Source organism: Notamacropus eugenii, chromosome 7, assembly GCF_028372415.1.
Source record: "Notamacropus eugenii isolate mMacEug1 chromosome 7, mMacEug1.pri_v2, whole genome shotgun sequence".
Lineage (NCBI taxonomy): Eukaryota > Metazoa > Chordata > Mammalia > Diprotodontia > Macropodidae > Notamacropus > Notamacropus eugenii.
In genome coordinates, this window is record NC_092878.1 from 145,190,236 (window position 1) to 145,205,959 (window position 15,724).

Below are 15,724 nucleotides of genomic sequence, written 5' to 3' on the forward strand. Positions count from 1 at the left end.
GTGAAGTTAGAATGGACGAAAGGTTTAATAAATGCCAATTTCAGTTCACGATATGCCTCAAAGCGAGAAAAATGGAAACTGATTATTTAGCAAGCCACTGATCATTTCTTTGTCTTTGCTTTGGGGCCAAGGGAGGTGAAGGAGAAGGGTGATATAGGGCAGAGAGATGAGAGGGTTGCAGGAGGATATGTATTAGCTGAATAATACACATTTGTGTGTTTTCTTGCAGGTCACTGGGCAAAATGGGAAATGGCTCAGTGAAACCCAAACAGTCCAAGATTCCAGATGTCCATGCTGGGAAATTTTCTGGCACAACTGACGCTCTTCGGAGCAAAGTGATAGAACTGGAAAGGGAGCTGAAGAAGAAGGATGAAGAGTTACAGCAGAGGGACTATCACCTTCGAGAGCTGCAGGAAAAGCTCTCAAAGCAGACAATTGCTCTTGCTGAGATCACTGAGGAGCTGCAAAACAAGTGCATCCAGCTGAACAAGCTGCAAGATGTAGTAAACATTCAGGGGGCAAACTCCCTTCTGTTTTCTCCATGCAAAGTGTCTCTTCAGATCAACCGGAGAACCTCAGGCTTAGTCTCTCTCAACAGTAGGAGAGGTGCCAAGGAAGGGGTATCTGGTGAACCAACCACCAGGACCTTTGCCGAATTTTCATTTGAGAAAGCGAGAGTCAGGAAGGACTCAAGGTAAGCATTTTGCACAGTCTAACTACACATCTTCACAAGGATATTTATTAAGCCTCTTGGTTCTTGATGCTGTATTGGTTGTGGGTTCTTCTTCCAGTCTAATCACTTATTTCATTGAACTAACTCACTGGGATTTATCCATTTAATTGACCAGCATTTTATTAAACTCTGATTCTGTGCCAGGCATCATAGGGCATTGGGAGATACAAAGAAGAAAAAGAAACAGAAACAAAGAATTCATGCCCTTAAGGAGCTTATATTCCATAGAGAGATCTCTGTGAATGGAGAGTTATGTTTTCCCAATTTGCCATCAGGACTTTGTGCTCCTTTGTGTCATATAGCTGAGTTGCAAAATAGATTATTGTATTTACTGGAAATCACTTCTAATTCGCTTAAGAACACCAAAAATTTGTTGGCTTTTCATGGGAAACCTAAGCCATCGGGATGATGTGCTTATCAGGTTTTAGGAAGTGTAAGCTTCCTTTTTCATCTCTTTAAATTCTTTCTATCTTGGGGTTCCCCTCCTCAAATTACAGTGCATTTTCAATATGTAACACAAACTTCTTGAAAAGTCTTGAAAACAGAAAAGAGGCAGTAAAACTTAGGATCATAAATTTAGAATTCAAAGAAATCTTAAAAGTCATATAGATCAACCTCCTTATATCATAGATGAGGAAACTGAGACCCAGAGAAGTTAAGATACAGGGTTTTCCGACTGTAAAACCAACACCTTTCTTCTATACCACACCACACCGTGCCATCACTTGCATTAATCAAATGTCAAAATCAACCCAAAGATAAATGTTTTAATGAAAATATAAATATTGGCAGCATCATTTAAACACTTTTATGCATTCATATCTTATGGCCAACAATTGAATTACTAGAAGAAAGAGAAACAATTAGAAAGCTCAGATTCCACTTGTGAACTTTTGGAACAGATCTCCAATTTGGTCATCAAAGGTAGACTTATCCCATGCTTTGATTACAGGTGTTTGGAAGGGAGATTGGGGAATCATTAGGGCATATGTAATAAAAGAGGTTGTCTGGTATGTGCAGGAGAAGAGTGTTTCAGTGTGAAAAATACACTTAGTCCTTTTAAAGGGCAGGATTATTGTCCAATGAATGGGAAGTGTTGAAAAGCCACTGGGAATGTTTGACTTGTCTTGTGAATATATAAGATCTGCACAGATCAGAAGCTACCAGGCCTACACTTTTCATAAACAATTAATTTTCTGTATTATGTAAATGTTGATTAGCAAACTTTAGCCCTGGTAGAGCAACATTCCTGTCCCATTACACTTTTTTTAAAGTGTCTGGCACATAGTAAGAGCTTAATAAATGCTTCTTGCTTATTACCTCCTTGAATATTTACTGGTATACAGGCCTATTAATCAGAGACATCTGGTATGAAGCTGCTGGGGCTGCCTTTCAACAGGAAAGCCTACATTATCATTTGAAAGCATTGTTTGTTTTTCATGAAAAGACAAAACAAAAGCCTTGCCTCTTAACTTCTGGTATCTACTCCTTTTTTAGGAAGGACAATTATTTTCATTTGTCACTCCCACCATGGGGAGTCAAATAGGTAAAAGTAGAAAATGCCAGTGAGTAATATGTTGAAATGAGATGGGAAAAGAGAGTAAAGAACGCTGTGTCTGTGATGCCTGCTGGGGCAATGCTGCATCATTGGGTGACATATCAAAATATAGACAAAACTTTCCCTATGTCAACAGGAATTTTTGTATGGAAGAAGAAAATTATATTAGCTTACATTTTTAGAGTGGGTTAAGGAGAAATGTGTTTTTTTATCCTTTGTTTCATTTGATCATCCTAATGACCTTGTGAGATAGATATCACAGCTGTTCTTATAACCACTTTACGGATAAAAAGGTGTAAGAGATGAGCAGTAGGAAGAGGCCAGGTGGTGAAGAGTTTTGAGTATTGAAGTGTTCAAGATCTTACAGAAAGTCTCTTAATTGAATAGCAAACATCTGGGATGATTTTAGCTCTTCAGGTATCAACTGGCCACAGTCTACTCTTGCCAGGGATATAAATCCCAATTTCTCCACATCTTAGTAGAACATCATCATGAGTAACAACTATCTAGTGATGAGCCTTTGCACTTAGTTAATTAGGCTGATCCATAGACAGTATACAAACAGAAGTTGCTGGGCCTATGCTCAAAATGTTTGTACCTTGGTAGAATTATCTTGTATTTACTTACTTATGTATCCTCTCTCTCTCTCCCCCATTAGAATGAAATCTTGAAAGCAGGGGCTGTTTTAGCTTTCTCTTTTTATTTCACTGCCTACTTAACCCAGTGCTTGGCATACAGGAAGCACCTAATAAATGTTTGTTATTTAATTCTTTCATGGGGGAAGCTTTGCACCAAAGATGAACATCATAGGCTCCATCCATATCCAGAGTGGGAAAAGAGTATTTATCAAGCTTTGCACTTGGCCTTCGGGGCAGCTCGGTGGTGCAGTGGATAGAGCACCAGTGCAGGAGTCAGGATTTGAACCTGAGTTCAAATCTCACCTCAGGCACTTGACTCTCACTAGCTGTGTGACCTTGGGCAAGTCACTTAACCCCAATTGCCTCATCCTGGGTCATCTCCAGTCATCCTGATGAATATCTGGTCACTGAATTCAGATGGTTCTGGAGGAGAAGTGAGGCTGGTGACCTGCACAGTTCTCCCTCACTCAAAACAAAGTCAAGTGCAAGTCATATCATCATTTCTCTGATGGCATGGTCTTCTTTGGCAACGAAGGACAAACACACACTTGACCTTCAGTACTTATGCACTTGGCTCAAACCAGCTCAAACTTTGTGAAAAGTTTGTATGTATGTGTGTGTGTGTATGTGTGTGTGTGTGTGTGTGTGTGTGTGTGTGTGTGTGTGTGTACCAGTAGTATATATGATTAACAGTACCCTTCCAACAATAGCTACCATCAGAATGCGTGGTGACATGGGAAGGCTGACTTGTTGATGGAGGGAACTAATATAGGAAACTCTTTTCTCTCACTTGGCAAGATGACAGTATTAAATCCATAGTTCTGGAATTCATTGCTTTGAAGATGGTTGGGTAGTAGTAGGGTTAATATGGTTAAAACAGCACAGTTTTCATCTTGGTGTAGTATCATTGAGTGAGGCCCCACTCAGATCACCTATCCCAGAAGTATTCTGTAGGGGCTCTAGCTAAAGTGGATTGAACCCAAATACTTTTGGATTACCAGAATTTGTCACATCTGTTCTAAATAAAGGGAATTAATTAATTGTTTCTCTCCCTGAATAGAATTGCCCCATAGGCCTCTTTTTCTGGGAAAGCACTGCCCCAGAGCTATAACTAGCAATTGTTGTAGATGGGAAAAATACCACAGATGTTCTGGGGCAAAGACAGATTCAGTTATATCAAAGATGGGGAGTGATGAAAACTCAGGAAAAGATTCTGGACCTGAACGCATAAGATCTGACTGGGGAGAATCCCCTAGATAATACCCTATGGTGAGAAGGATGCAAAGGATACAAAGAAATTGCTAGAAAGGAGGCCACCCAAGAGGGAGTGATTATGGTTGGGACCATAGGAGGTAAAACTTGTCTCTGGTATGACTGCAGGGGATAATTATGCTTTTGGTTAAATTTTCTTTTTTTTTTTTTTATCATGAATTTAATCTCCAACAAAAACAAGAATAAGAATAACGGGCTTGCAGAAGAAACTATGAACTTGTTAAATACATTGTTTTAAAAGAAGCATATGTACATATATATACACATACACACAGTAGATACGTATGTATAATTTCATAAGGTAGTAACAAAACTGCTCCACTTGTGTCCACAGCTGCTCTTTTTATTTATGTGTATTTTGAAAAAGCATTTGATTCATGCTCTTTTATTTGCATATCTATCACTACCCACTAATCTACCAACTTCACCCTCCCATCCTTAGTAATAAATATGTATGATTCAGCAAAACAAAACAACACACTGGCCATGTTTAAGAATGCATACATATCTCATTCTGCATCTCTAGTCCATTACCTCTCTGTCCAGAAATAGGAAGTAGATTTCATCATTGATCTTTTGAAGTAATTATTATTCATTGCTTTGATCAGAGTTCTGAGGTTTTTTGAACTTGATTTTCCCCCATGCCCCAATGTAATATAACTGGTATGTATCTTTGACTCACTAGTACTACTGTTTAGGCACGTATCCCAAGGATTTGGGATATAGGGAAAGAATCTATATACATAAAAATATAGCAGCACTTTTCATAGTATCAAATCACTAGAAACAAATTAAATGCCCCCCAGTTATAGAAAGGCTGAACAAATTGTGACATATGGATGCAATGGAATATTATAACCTGCTATCATAAAAACGACAAATGTGATAGATTCAGAGAAGTACAATAAGACTTATAAACTGATGCAGAGTGAAGTGAGCAGAATGAGGACAATTTCAGTGAGGATTCTTATATCATCTGGTCCTTTCTGGTCTGTAAAGATCACATCAGTTTCTTTTTCTCTCCTATTATTACTTCTGCCTTTCTTTGTGCAGAAAACTGTCATGATTTATAGGAGTTAAACTTTACAATGATATATATGCCTTTGATCTCTAATATTTCTTATTTCTGAGCAGTACTTTCTAACATTTTCCCCTCTTCTCCACAATGCCAGTCTTTGCACTGGAGTCACTGAATCTTAAAGTATATGTTGATTTGATATAGATGAGCTTATCAAGTTCTTTAGACAATTATTCTAGTTTCTCATGTAGAAATTGAGAGAATCTTCCAACCTCCTCATTTTAAAGACGAGGAAACTAGCCCAGAGATATGAAGTAACTGATCCAGGGTCACAAAGACAGTAATTCTGGCAATTTGTCAGTAAACATTTTAAAGCACCTACTGTGTGCCAGACCCAGATGCAGTGCTAAGTGCTGGACATAAGTAATTCTGTAAGCTGTATTTATTTTCATGGTGGTCTTCTTGCAAATACAAATCATAACTACGATGTATGATGACCAAGTGCCCCATGGAGTGAAGTTTCTTTTTGCCTTGGGATGCACAATTAAACTAACATCACCCCCTCCTTTTTTTTACTTCTTGAGGAAGAATCTAAGAACTTCCTTAGCCTTTAGATGAAATTTCCTTTTGTGTTCTGGTTTCATTTCTGGCAAGAATGTCAAGAGGAATATGACAGTGAGCTCCATGAGGGCAGAAACTGCCTTTTGCCTTTCTCTATATCCCCCAGTGCTTAGCATACGGTGTCTGGCACTTGGTCAGTACTTAACAAATACTTGTTGGCTGATTTGAGTTCCTCTTGTAGTCTGCTCAATGGTGACTGATTAGCATAAACGTCTTTAAACCTGCCAATCATAATCTCAAACTGCAGTGGTTTAATTCCCATCTTATCTAACTGAATAGCATTTCAGTTTTAGCATTTAAATCATAATCTCATTTTCTCATAATCTCATGTTTCTCATTTTCCACATGAAAGGGCTGAATATGAATGAACCTTTTTCTGGTGTCTAAACTCTTCTCTATAGACAATTATAATAGATGATGTTTTCTGACTCAGGAAAGAGTGACCACGTTCTCTTTTCCTTTAAATACTCAGTGTTCTGAAATTACTTGCTGTAAATGGTGCTCTGATTCCCCTTCCTTTTCCATCCTGTTAGGCATATGGACATATATGCCTTTATGTTTATGGACATATACTCATTGAGGTAGGGTATCTGCCCTCTCTTCCTCCTTCCTCAGTGCAACCCAGATGACCTTCTCCACTGCCTTCTCCTCAGTGCCCTTGTCTACAGCATGAGTGCTGACTGGCCATATCCACACATTCTATCTGCCCTTGGGCCATGGCCAAGATTGGCCTAATTATTCTTGCTAACTGGATACTAATTGTTTCTGCTAACAAAGTCCGGGTTCTCTTATCACTCCTTACATTTTAGTAGTGCATAGCAGCTCATTAACCTACTCAGTGATAGCTTTGTATCTCTCTAGGGGAGGGTTTATTTCCTAAGAGGGCAAGAGAAACAGAAACTGTGGACACATGCAGGAACATGTGACGACAAGCCTTATCTGAACAGCTTGATTGGCAACAAGTCCACTTCTCGTCATTTCCCCATAAAATACAAGCTACAACAATATATCAGTCAATACAGAAAGATAAAAGGAAATAGAGGTTCCAAATGATTACCCTCTTCTCATTTTTAAGATCATGGGGAAACTCAAGGAAGCCCACATTTGTGCCAGCCTGAATTTTACAGGGCTTACACTCTAGTGAAAATTAAATGTGAGAATAAATGGAAATTGACTTTCCATACTAAACATGATCACTGAGTATACCTGCTAGACTATTGACCTGGAAACATTTCTGCTCTTTATAATGATGTTCTTGTGAACATTTCATCAGCCCCAGGCCACGTTCTTGTAGTTCATTTTCAGTCCAGATGGACAACAAATCACTTTAGATACAGGTTTGGGGAACCTGCAGCCTCAAGGCCACATGTGGCCCTTTGGGTCCTCAAGTGTAGCCCTTTGACGGACTCCAAGTTTCACAGAACAAATCCTTTTATTAAGGGGATTTGTTCTGTGAACAGCCTCGAGGTCCCAGGTTCCCCACACCCATGCCTTGAACATGTGGAGCTTGCAGAGTATTAAGGATACCTTCTGAAATCAAGCTCTGGGACTGCTTCCTTGGAACTATGAATTTTTGCTGAAAAGTTACTGAGGCTATTTGTGATTGATGGATCTACTGACATGAATTTAATAAAAGTATGGCTAGATTTTGCTGAGGACCAGAAGAGCTTAAAAAGCCATTTATGACTATTCCATTTTTTTATGCTAATTGTACATTTTTCATAGTGATTGACTTCACTGGTGGTGCCATATGGAGTGTACCTTATGAATAGAGTTGCAAAGGAATAAGAAAATGTAAATCTAGAGATTTTGTAAGAGCTCATACTCACTCAACATAAAGTTACACTCTTTCCCCCCAACCAAAAGATATTATATTATAATGTATAGGGAATTGTTAATCATTGAGATGGTTCTAGATGCAGAGTGGTTCTTTCATATGGAGGGAACTTGATGTTCGCTGATGGTCTTCGCAAATCATAAGTCATTTCATTTGACAAACTTTGATTAACTACCATGTGCAAGGCACAGGGTACTAGGAATACAGAGACAAAAACAAAGCAATCTCTAGCCTCATGGAGTTTATATTCTGCTGTAGCATGAGATTGGTGAAAACACACAAGCAAATATGGCAATTTGAGTGTACAGAAACCTTTATCCTACTAGTTTATTCTCCATGCATGTTGGGACACTTTTTCATCCATTTTTGCTTTCATATTGGTTCAAGTATTGCCTCCAGTACAGTTCACAAATAACTGTGCAGATGCACTGTCTGAGAAAAGCAAGGCAGATGTATTGTCCTGGAATGTGTTTTATGAGACAAATCACTTGTTAGGTTTGTTTTTGCTTCCATTTTGTCCTAATATAATGTTTCTTCTTGACTTCTACTTCCCTCTTTAAAAGAAAAAGAAGGCAGTCAGTCCACTAGTGCTGCCAGGCCCTTTGCTAAGTATTGGGGATACAAAAAAGGGCAAAAAACAATCCCTACCTTCAAGGAGCTCAAGGTCTAATGGGGAGACAATATGAAAATAATAATGTGTGAATAAGTCCTGTACAGAATAAATTGAGTTTAGTCTCTGAGTGAAGGCACTACATTTAAGGGGGATTGGGAAAGGCTTCTTAAAGAAAGTTGGGCTTCAACTGAGACTTGGAGTCAGAAATGATAGGAGGTAGAAGTGAGGAGGCTCAGAGTTCTAGACATTGAGAGATGGAGTATTTCATGGGAAGTACAACAAGAAGACCAGTGTCACTGGATGACAGAGGACATAGAAATGAGGAAAATATAAAAAGACTTGAGAAGGAACAAAAGGCTTTTAAGAGACAGATTATTTTATATTTTATTTTGAGGTCATGGAGAGCCATTGGAGTTGATTGAATCAGGGAGTCAGATTTGAGTTTTAAGATCACTTTGACAGCTGAATGGAGGATGGATTGGAGTGATGAGGGACTTGGGACAGAGAGCTCTATCAGCGGGCTATGGCAATAGTCCATGTGTGAGACGTGAGGGCCTGGTTGAGGGTAGCTGCAGTGTCAAAAGAGAGAAACAGGCATATACTAGAGGTGTTATGAAGATAGAAATCATAGGACTTGGCGCTGATTGGATTTGTGGGGTGAGAGAAAATAAGGAGTCAAGGTTGACCATTGGTTGGAAAGATGGTAGTATGCTTGGTAATAATTGGGAAGTTAGGAAGAGGGTATTTAGAGAGATAGAAAATGAGTTCAGTTTTGGAAATGTTGAATTTAATACATTCATGTAACATCTGATTTGAGATGTCTAATAGTTATAGATGAGAGATGGGAGGTCAGCAGAGAGATTTGGGCTGGACATATAGATCAGAGAGACATCTGTATAAAGATGAAACTTGAATCCATGAGAACCGATGGCATTGCCAAATGAAATAGTAGAAAGAGAAGAGGGCTCAAGACAGAGCCTTGAGGGACACTCATGATGAGTGGGGGAATCCAGCAGATGGAAAAAGCTTGGTCAGACAGGTGGGAGGACAACTAGAAGAGAGGGCAGTGTCCTGAACACCTAGAGAGAAGAGATTATCAAGGAGAATAGGATGATTAACAATGTCCTTGATAATTTCGTGAAAGATGATGTCTAGGCTCTTCTTTTGATCATGGCTTTCAGGTAGGCCCATAATTTTTAAATTGTCTCTCCTGGATCTATTTTCCAGGTCTGTTGTTTTTCCAATGAGATATTTCACATTATCTTCCATTTTTCCATTCTTCTGTCTTTGTTCTGTGATTTCTTGGTTTTGAAAAAAGTCATTAGCCTCCATCTGTGCCATTCTAGTTTTGAAAGAACTATTTTCTTCAGTGAGCTTTTGAATCTCCTTTTCCATTTGGCTAATTCTGCTTTTGAAAGCATTCTTCTCCTCATTGGCTTTTTGAACCTCTTTTGCCAATTGAGTTAGGCTAGTTTTCAAGGTGTTCATTTCTTCAACACTTTTTTGGGTCTCCTTTAGCAGGGAGCTGATCTGCTTTTCATGCTTTTCTTTCATCTCTCTCATTTCTCTTCCCAGTTTTTCCTCCACCTCTCTAACTTGATTTTCAAAATTCTTTTTTGAGCTCTTCCATGGCCTGAGCCCATTGGGTGGGCTGGGACACAGAAGCCTTGATTTCTGTGTCTTCGCCTGATGGTAAGCATTGTTCTTCCTCATCAGAAAGGAAGAGAGGAAATGTCTGCTCTCCAAGAAAGTAGCCTTCTATAGTCTTATTTCTTTTCCCTTTTCTGGGCATTTTCCCAGCCAGTGACTTGACCTCTGAATATTCTCCTCACACCCACCTCGCCTCCTGATCCTCCCAGCCAAAGTTTGGGGTCTGAGATTCAAATGCTGCTTCCAGCCTTAGGGCTTTTGGCGGGGGCAGGGCTGCTATTCAGTGTGAGATTAAGATCAGGTGGTGAGGTCGGGGCAGGGCTGCCTCTCAGGCTCAGTTCCCTCAGGGGGTTTATGCACAGACCTTCCACAATGGATCCAGGCTCCCGCCTGCTTGGGGAGCCCCTGTCTGCAGCCGCCTCTCAGCTTCTACCTCCCGGGGGGGCCTGAATTATGGGGGCACCCCACTCCCTTCTCGACCCACCAAAGAGACTCTCTCACCGACCCCCGTCACCTGTGGGTGGAGGGACTTGTGCGGCCACTGGAGATCCCATCCCTGAAGCCTGCTTGGATCTGTATCTCTCGGTGCCGAGGCCGCAGCAGGTCTGGACTGGGCTCCGCGTCTGCAGTGCGACGGACCTTTTGCGAGAGGTTTGCAGGTCCCTCTGTGGGTGGAGGGACCCGCGTGGCCGCTGGAGATCCTGTCCCGGAAGCCTGCTCGGATCTTTTCCTCTTGGTGCCGTGGCCGCGGCAGGGCTGCACTCAGCTCCCAGTCCGGGCACCCAGTCCCCAGCGCGAAGGACCCCCCACAAGAGGTTTGCAGGTCTCTCCAGAACAGAAATCTCCCTCGCTCCAATATTCCATGGCCTCTGGGTGCAGAATTCACCGTGAGTTATTTCCCTGTAGCCGTTCTATGGGTTGTGGGTTCAGAGCTATGTGTATGTGCATCTTTCTACTCCGCCATCTTGGCTCCGCCCCCGATGATTAACAATGTCAAAGACTGCAGAGAAGTTAAGAAGGTTGAGGATGGAAAAGGCTATTTGATTTGGCAATTAAGAGATCATCAACTTGGAGAGAACAGTATTAGTTTAATGGTGAGGTCAGAAACTAGACCACAAAAAGTTAAAAAGAGTGAGAGGAAAGAAAGTAGAGCCAGCTATTATAGATGGCCTTCTCAAGGAACTTAGCCAATAAAAGGTAGGTACAATATACTACTAGAACCACTGGGGATGGGCAGATAAAATAAAGGTATTTTGAGGAAGAGAGAGTCATGGGCATGTTTTTAGGCAACAGGGAAGCATGGATAGGGAGTGATTGAGTATCAGTGAGAGACTAGTGATGATAGAGGGGGCAGTATGCAGCAACATTACTTTTGTACATAGATGAGTTTGCCTTGGCAAGAATTCAAGAGAAGTTAAGTGTTAGAAGTTAACTTAAGAAGTTAAGCCCAAGATCACTGAGATGTTAAGAAGAGTCACAATTTGAACTCAAGTCCTCTGACTCCAAATTTAGTGTACCTTGCTGCCTTTTTACTTTGTAAATCTTTCTATGATGGCAAAAGAAGTGGAATATGTAAGTTTTCCTGTTCTTTTGAAAATGCGCAAAAATCTCCTTCAAAGATTTCAAACATACATACTTGCTGTGTTGTAAGTATGGTCCTTATGTTTTTAACAGGTTGCCTTACATATCATCACATATCTCATGTGTTCACTTCTTTTTAAACAATTTTATTTATAATTTATGAAATAAAGCAAGTATTTCCATTATATGGTAGAATAAAAAAAATTACACATGAAACTACAAATCTGTTATGTACAACTTGCTGTTTAAATAGATAATAAAGTTATCATGTAAATTTCTTTTGTTTTCCTTTTTTTCTTTCCTTCTCCTACCCCCTCCCCCAACCAAGAGATGGATATCATTAGACACAAAATTTGTGTGTGTGTGTATGTGTGTGTGCATGTATGTATGTATGTAAAATCATTCTATATATACTTCTACTTATCAGTTCTTTCTCTGGACACCTTTTATTTCTAAGCAAATATGGTCTGGATCCCTCCATGGGAATTGTCTCCTAGCTAACTCAAGGCGTTTGGCTCACCCTCAACTTTTAACTCAATAAATCCAGGTGCACTTTGCTTTCTTACATGAAAAGAGATAAGTAGCTCTAGACAACTAAAATTACTGATACTTTTTGTTATTACATCACTTTAATTTCCAAATATATACCTTCTCACTCCATTACTGAGAGATTCATCTTGTAACAAAGAGTAAAAAAAAAAAAAAAAGAAAGACAACACTGCCCAACAAGTCAACCAAATCTGACTACATTCTAGGCAAAAACCTTAATCCAAGAAACAGTTTGTGGTGCCCTCCTACCTCCTTTAAAAAGATTTATTCATGAATCTTGCCTCTTTAGGATTTTATTACATTCAGTATGGGTGCCAAAGTGATCTTCCCAGAACAGTCTAAGTGTTTAATAAACGTTTTTCCGTTCATTCACTCATCCAGTTAGTCAGTCAGTCATTCATAAAGCACATGTATAACCATATTTCTTCTCTGCTTGGATCAAATGCAAACTTTCCTGTATGGCATTTAAAGTTCTTCACAGTTTGGTTCCAAGTTCTCTTCTGTACTCACACTTAGGATTAAACTCAATTGGCCTTTTTGCTGTTGTCTCCTCGCATCTCTATCCCCTTAAGCAGGCTGTGCCCCAGGTCTGGAATCCACTAACTCCTCTATACCACTGCTTAGCCTATTGTTTCCTTAAAAACTCAGCCCAATGTCCTACATGAGGGAGATATTTTCATGTTTCTCTGACTAACCCTCCCTCCAAATCACCTTAAATTTATTTTGTATCTCCATAAAGGCATGTCTGCTATTTCATACCATGGAATAGAGCTCCTTGAGGGTAAGTATTATTTCAGTACCCAGTGCAGTTCCTGGCTGGTAACACATGCTTATTGAGTAATTGATCGATCTCCAAAGCCCTCCACTTAGGCACTCTACCCACAACTGCTTTTCTTCTTTATTCCTCAAGCCAAATTTCCATGAACTTAGTCCTAGGTTTCAGGAAAATCATTCAATTAAACTATAGGAAACCAATGATTTCTATGAATCTGTGATTCAGTTATTAATACAAGTAAATCTTCTTTCCCCAAGGATCATGATAATACTTTATTATCCCTTCCAATGCTTTTTATATCAAAACAAGTATTATATGTCATGATATTAAACATATTTTTACACTGTACTAAAAATGTGAACAGTCCCTGTAACGTCATGTAGATGATATGATATTCACAGACAATGCCAGTTGAGTGCAAGCTCTGGTGGGTTCAATCAATCTGATTGAAAAGCTTGAGACAGACAATGAACCTTTGTTATTCAACCGAGGACCAGTCTGATTAAGGGAGGAAATGTTGATTTTTTTCCTTCCTTCCTTCCTTCCTTCCTTCCTTCCTTCCTTCCTTCCTTCCTTCCTTCCTTCCTTCCTTCCTTCCTTCCTTCCTTCCTTCCTTCCTTCCTTCCTTCCTTCCTTCCTTTCTTCCTTCCTCCCTTCCTTCCTTCCTTTCTTCTTTTTTAAAAATCTTTTTTCCTCCTTTCCCTTCCCCTTTCCTCCATTGTAACTTATTAAATTGAAAATGTAGTAGGTTTTTCTGCCTTGGTACTCCGATATAGAATTACTTCCACACTTTTCTCCTTCCCCCTTCGTATTCAGCTACCTACTTTTGTAGCTTCTGAGTGTTAAAAACGGTAACGACAAAATACACTATGCAGATGGGCTTTTCTCACTGCTCCCATCATCTGGGGAACCATCATCTGTTACTTTTCCTTCCTAATGAGTCTTAGAGTTATTTTTCTTTAGCAACCATTCTTTCATTTTATTTTTTGTTAGTGAAAATCATTTTGCATCGATATCTTTTATCCGGAAGCCTTTGTCTCCATTATGCCTCATCTGAAAGGACTTGTCCATCTCCTTTTCAGGAATCTTCATTGTTGTTCAGTCATTTCAGTCAAGTTTGGATGAAATCCAACATGTGACCTCTCCCTCCTAACTTCGTGTCACCTAAAAATTTGGAAAGGATAATCATTTCCTTTATCAAAGTTATTGATAAAAATGTTAAGCAATAATTCTATGTCTCATGACCAGCAAGATGAAATTTCTCCAGACCCCTTTACCTCTCTAGCTTTTGGGAAATGAAAAAAAGGAATTAAGTACCAAATATAGAATAATTGCCACTGGTTGCTCAGAATAAAGGAGAGAATCTTGACAAGGTGCAATCTTTATGACTTCGTCTTGTAGAGCTTTAATTCTTAGATTTATGTCTTGGTACCCCTCCCCAATCAGCTTGTGCTCCGTGGCAGGGACAAAAACTGATTTTCAGGCTTATGGGGCACATTGAGAGACCTTCAGATATGCTACTGACACATGCCACCACATGCCAGCCCCCAAACTTCAACAACTGATTGGTATAGAAACTATTGACTACTCTGTTTACAACTCAGACTGTTACATCTGTCCTTTGGAAGACTAAAGACACCCCATTCTTGGGGGTTCACCAGAGTGGTGCCAATCAGTCCAGACACTTAATGGGTTTTGTCGTACTGAAGATCGGAATTTCCGAGCTCAAATGATCTGCTAGCCTCAGCCTCTCTCAGTTGTAGGTATTATAGGCATATGCCACCACTCTGGCAACTTTCTCATTTTTTATCTAGTACCAAACAATTTTGATTTTTACTGCTTTAGATTAAGCTCTGTTTTTGAGACCTGGCAGTATTATGCCCCCTTAATTCCTACTGATTTTCATCATTTCCCTTAAAATTCTTCATCTTTTCTTTTTTCCCAGATGATTAATTATAACATAATAATTTAATTATTATTTTATTTAGGTATATGAAATAACCTCTTAAGAATTTCATTTGGTGTGTCATAAAATTTGTAAATTAATTTAGATAGTATCACCATTTTTATTATAATGATACAGCTCAACTGTGAATAAATTGGTGCCTTTCCAATTATTTACATTTTCTTTTATTTCATTAAAGAGTATTTTCTATACATAGTTATATAAGTCATAAATGTGTCTTGGTGGGATTAACCCCCATGTACTTTATGATTTTGTGGTTATTTGAACGGAATTTCTTTTTTTCCCTCTCTTCTCATTGGGTTTTGTTAATTATATTCAGGAAGACTGCTTTACTGAAATTACTGTCTTGATTTTTTTCATTGAGTCACTGAGATTCACTATCACAGGGAGCATGATGTGATGCAAAGAGTTCTGGATTTGTAGACAGAGGACTTGTGTTCAAATGTCAGTTCTGCCGTTATTATCTGTGTGATCCTGGAAAAGTTATTTCTGTTTTATTTCTCTGTGACTCAGTTTTCCCATCTATAAAATGAGGGGGTTTGGACTAGATGACACCCAAAAATCTATGAATTTTTGAACTCTAAATCTATGATCCTATGTTATCATCTCCAAATAGATATCATGTCTTTTTTGTCTGTTCTTATTTCCTCAATTTCCTTTTCTTATTAGTTGCTAAAGTTAAGATTTCAGAGTTAGATACGATGCTTCTGATCAGCTGGCTAAGAATGTACTATCTGATGATGGAATTTGTATTTCTTGAAATATCTGGGAGACAGATTCTTGGTCAGAAATAAATATTAATTAACAAAGGCTGATAAGAATTATTTAGCTAATTGTTTTGTTTTGTAATAATTTATATATATAATATAATATATAATTATTTAGTTGTCATAAGTTCACTTCAAAAGGTTTT

At 39.1% G+C, this 15,724-nt stretch overlaps 1 protein-coding gene across 2 annotated transcripts in view; it reads left to right on the top strand.

Moving 5' to 3' along the window:
- Positions 1–242: 242 nt before the first annotated feature.
- PRKG2 (protein kinase cGMP-dependent 2) overlaps positions 243–15,724 on the top strand; it is a 111,065-nt gene continuing 95,583 nt past the window's right edge. For both annotated transcript variants that reach the window (XM_072623035.1, XM_072623036.1), the window contains exon 1: positions 243–694. In XM_072623035.1, coding sequence (XP_072479136.1) covers positions 243–694 — 452 coding nt within the window. The remainder of the gene's footprint in view (positions 695–15,724) is intronic.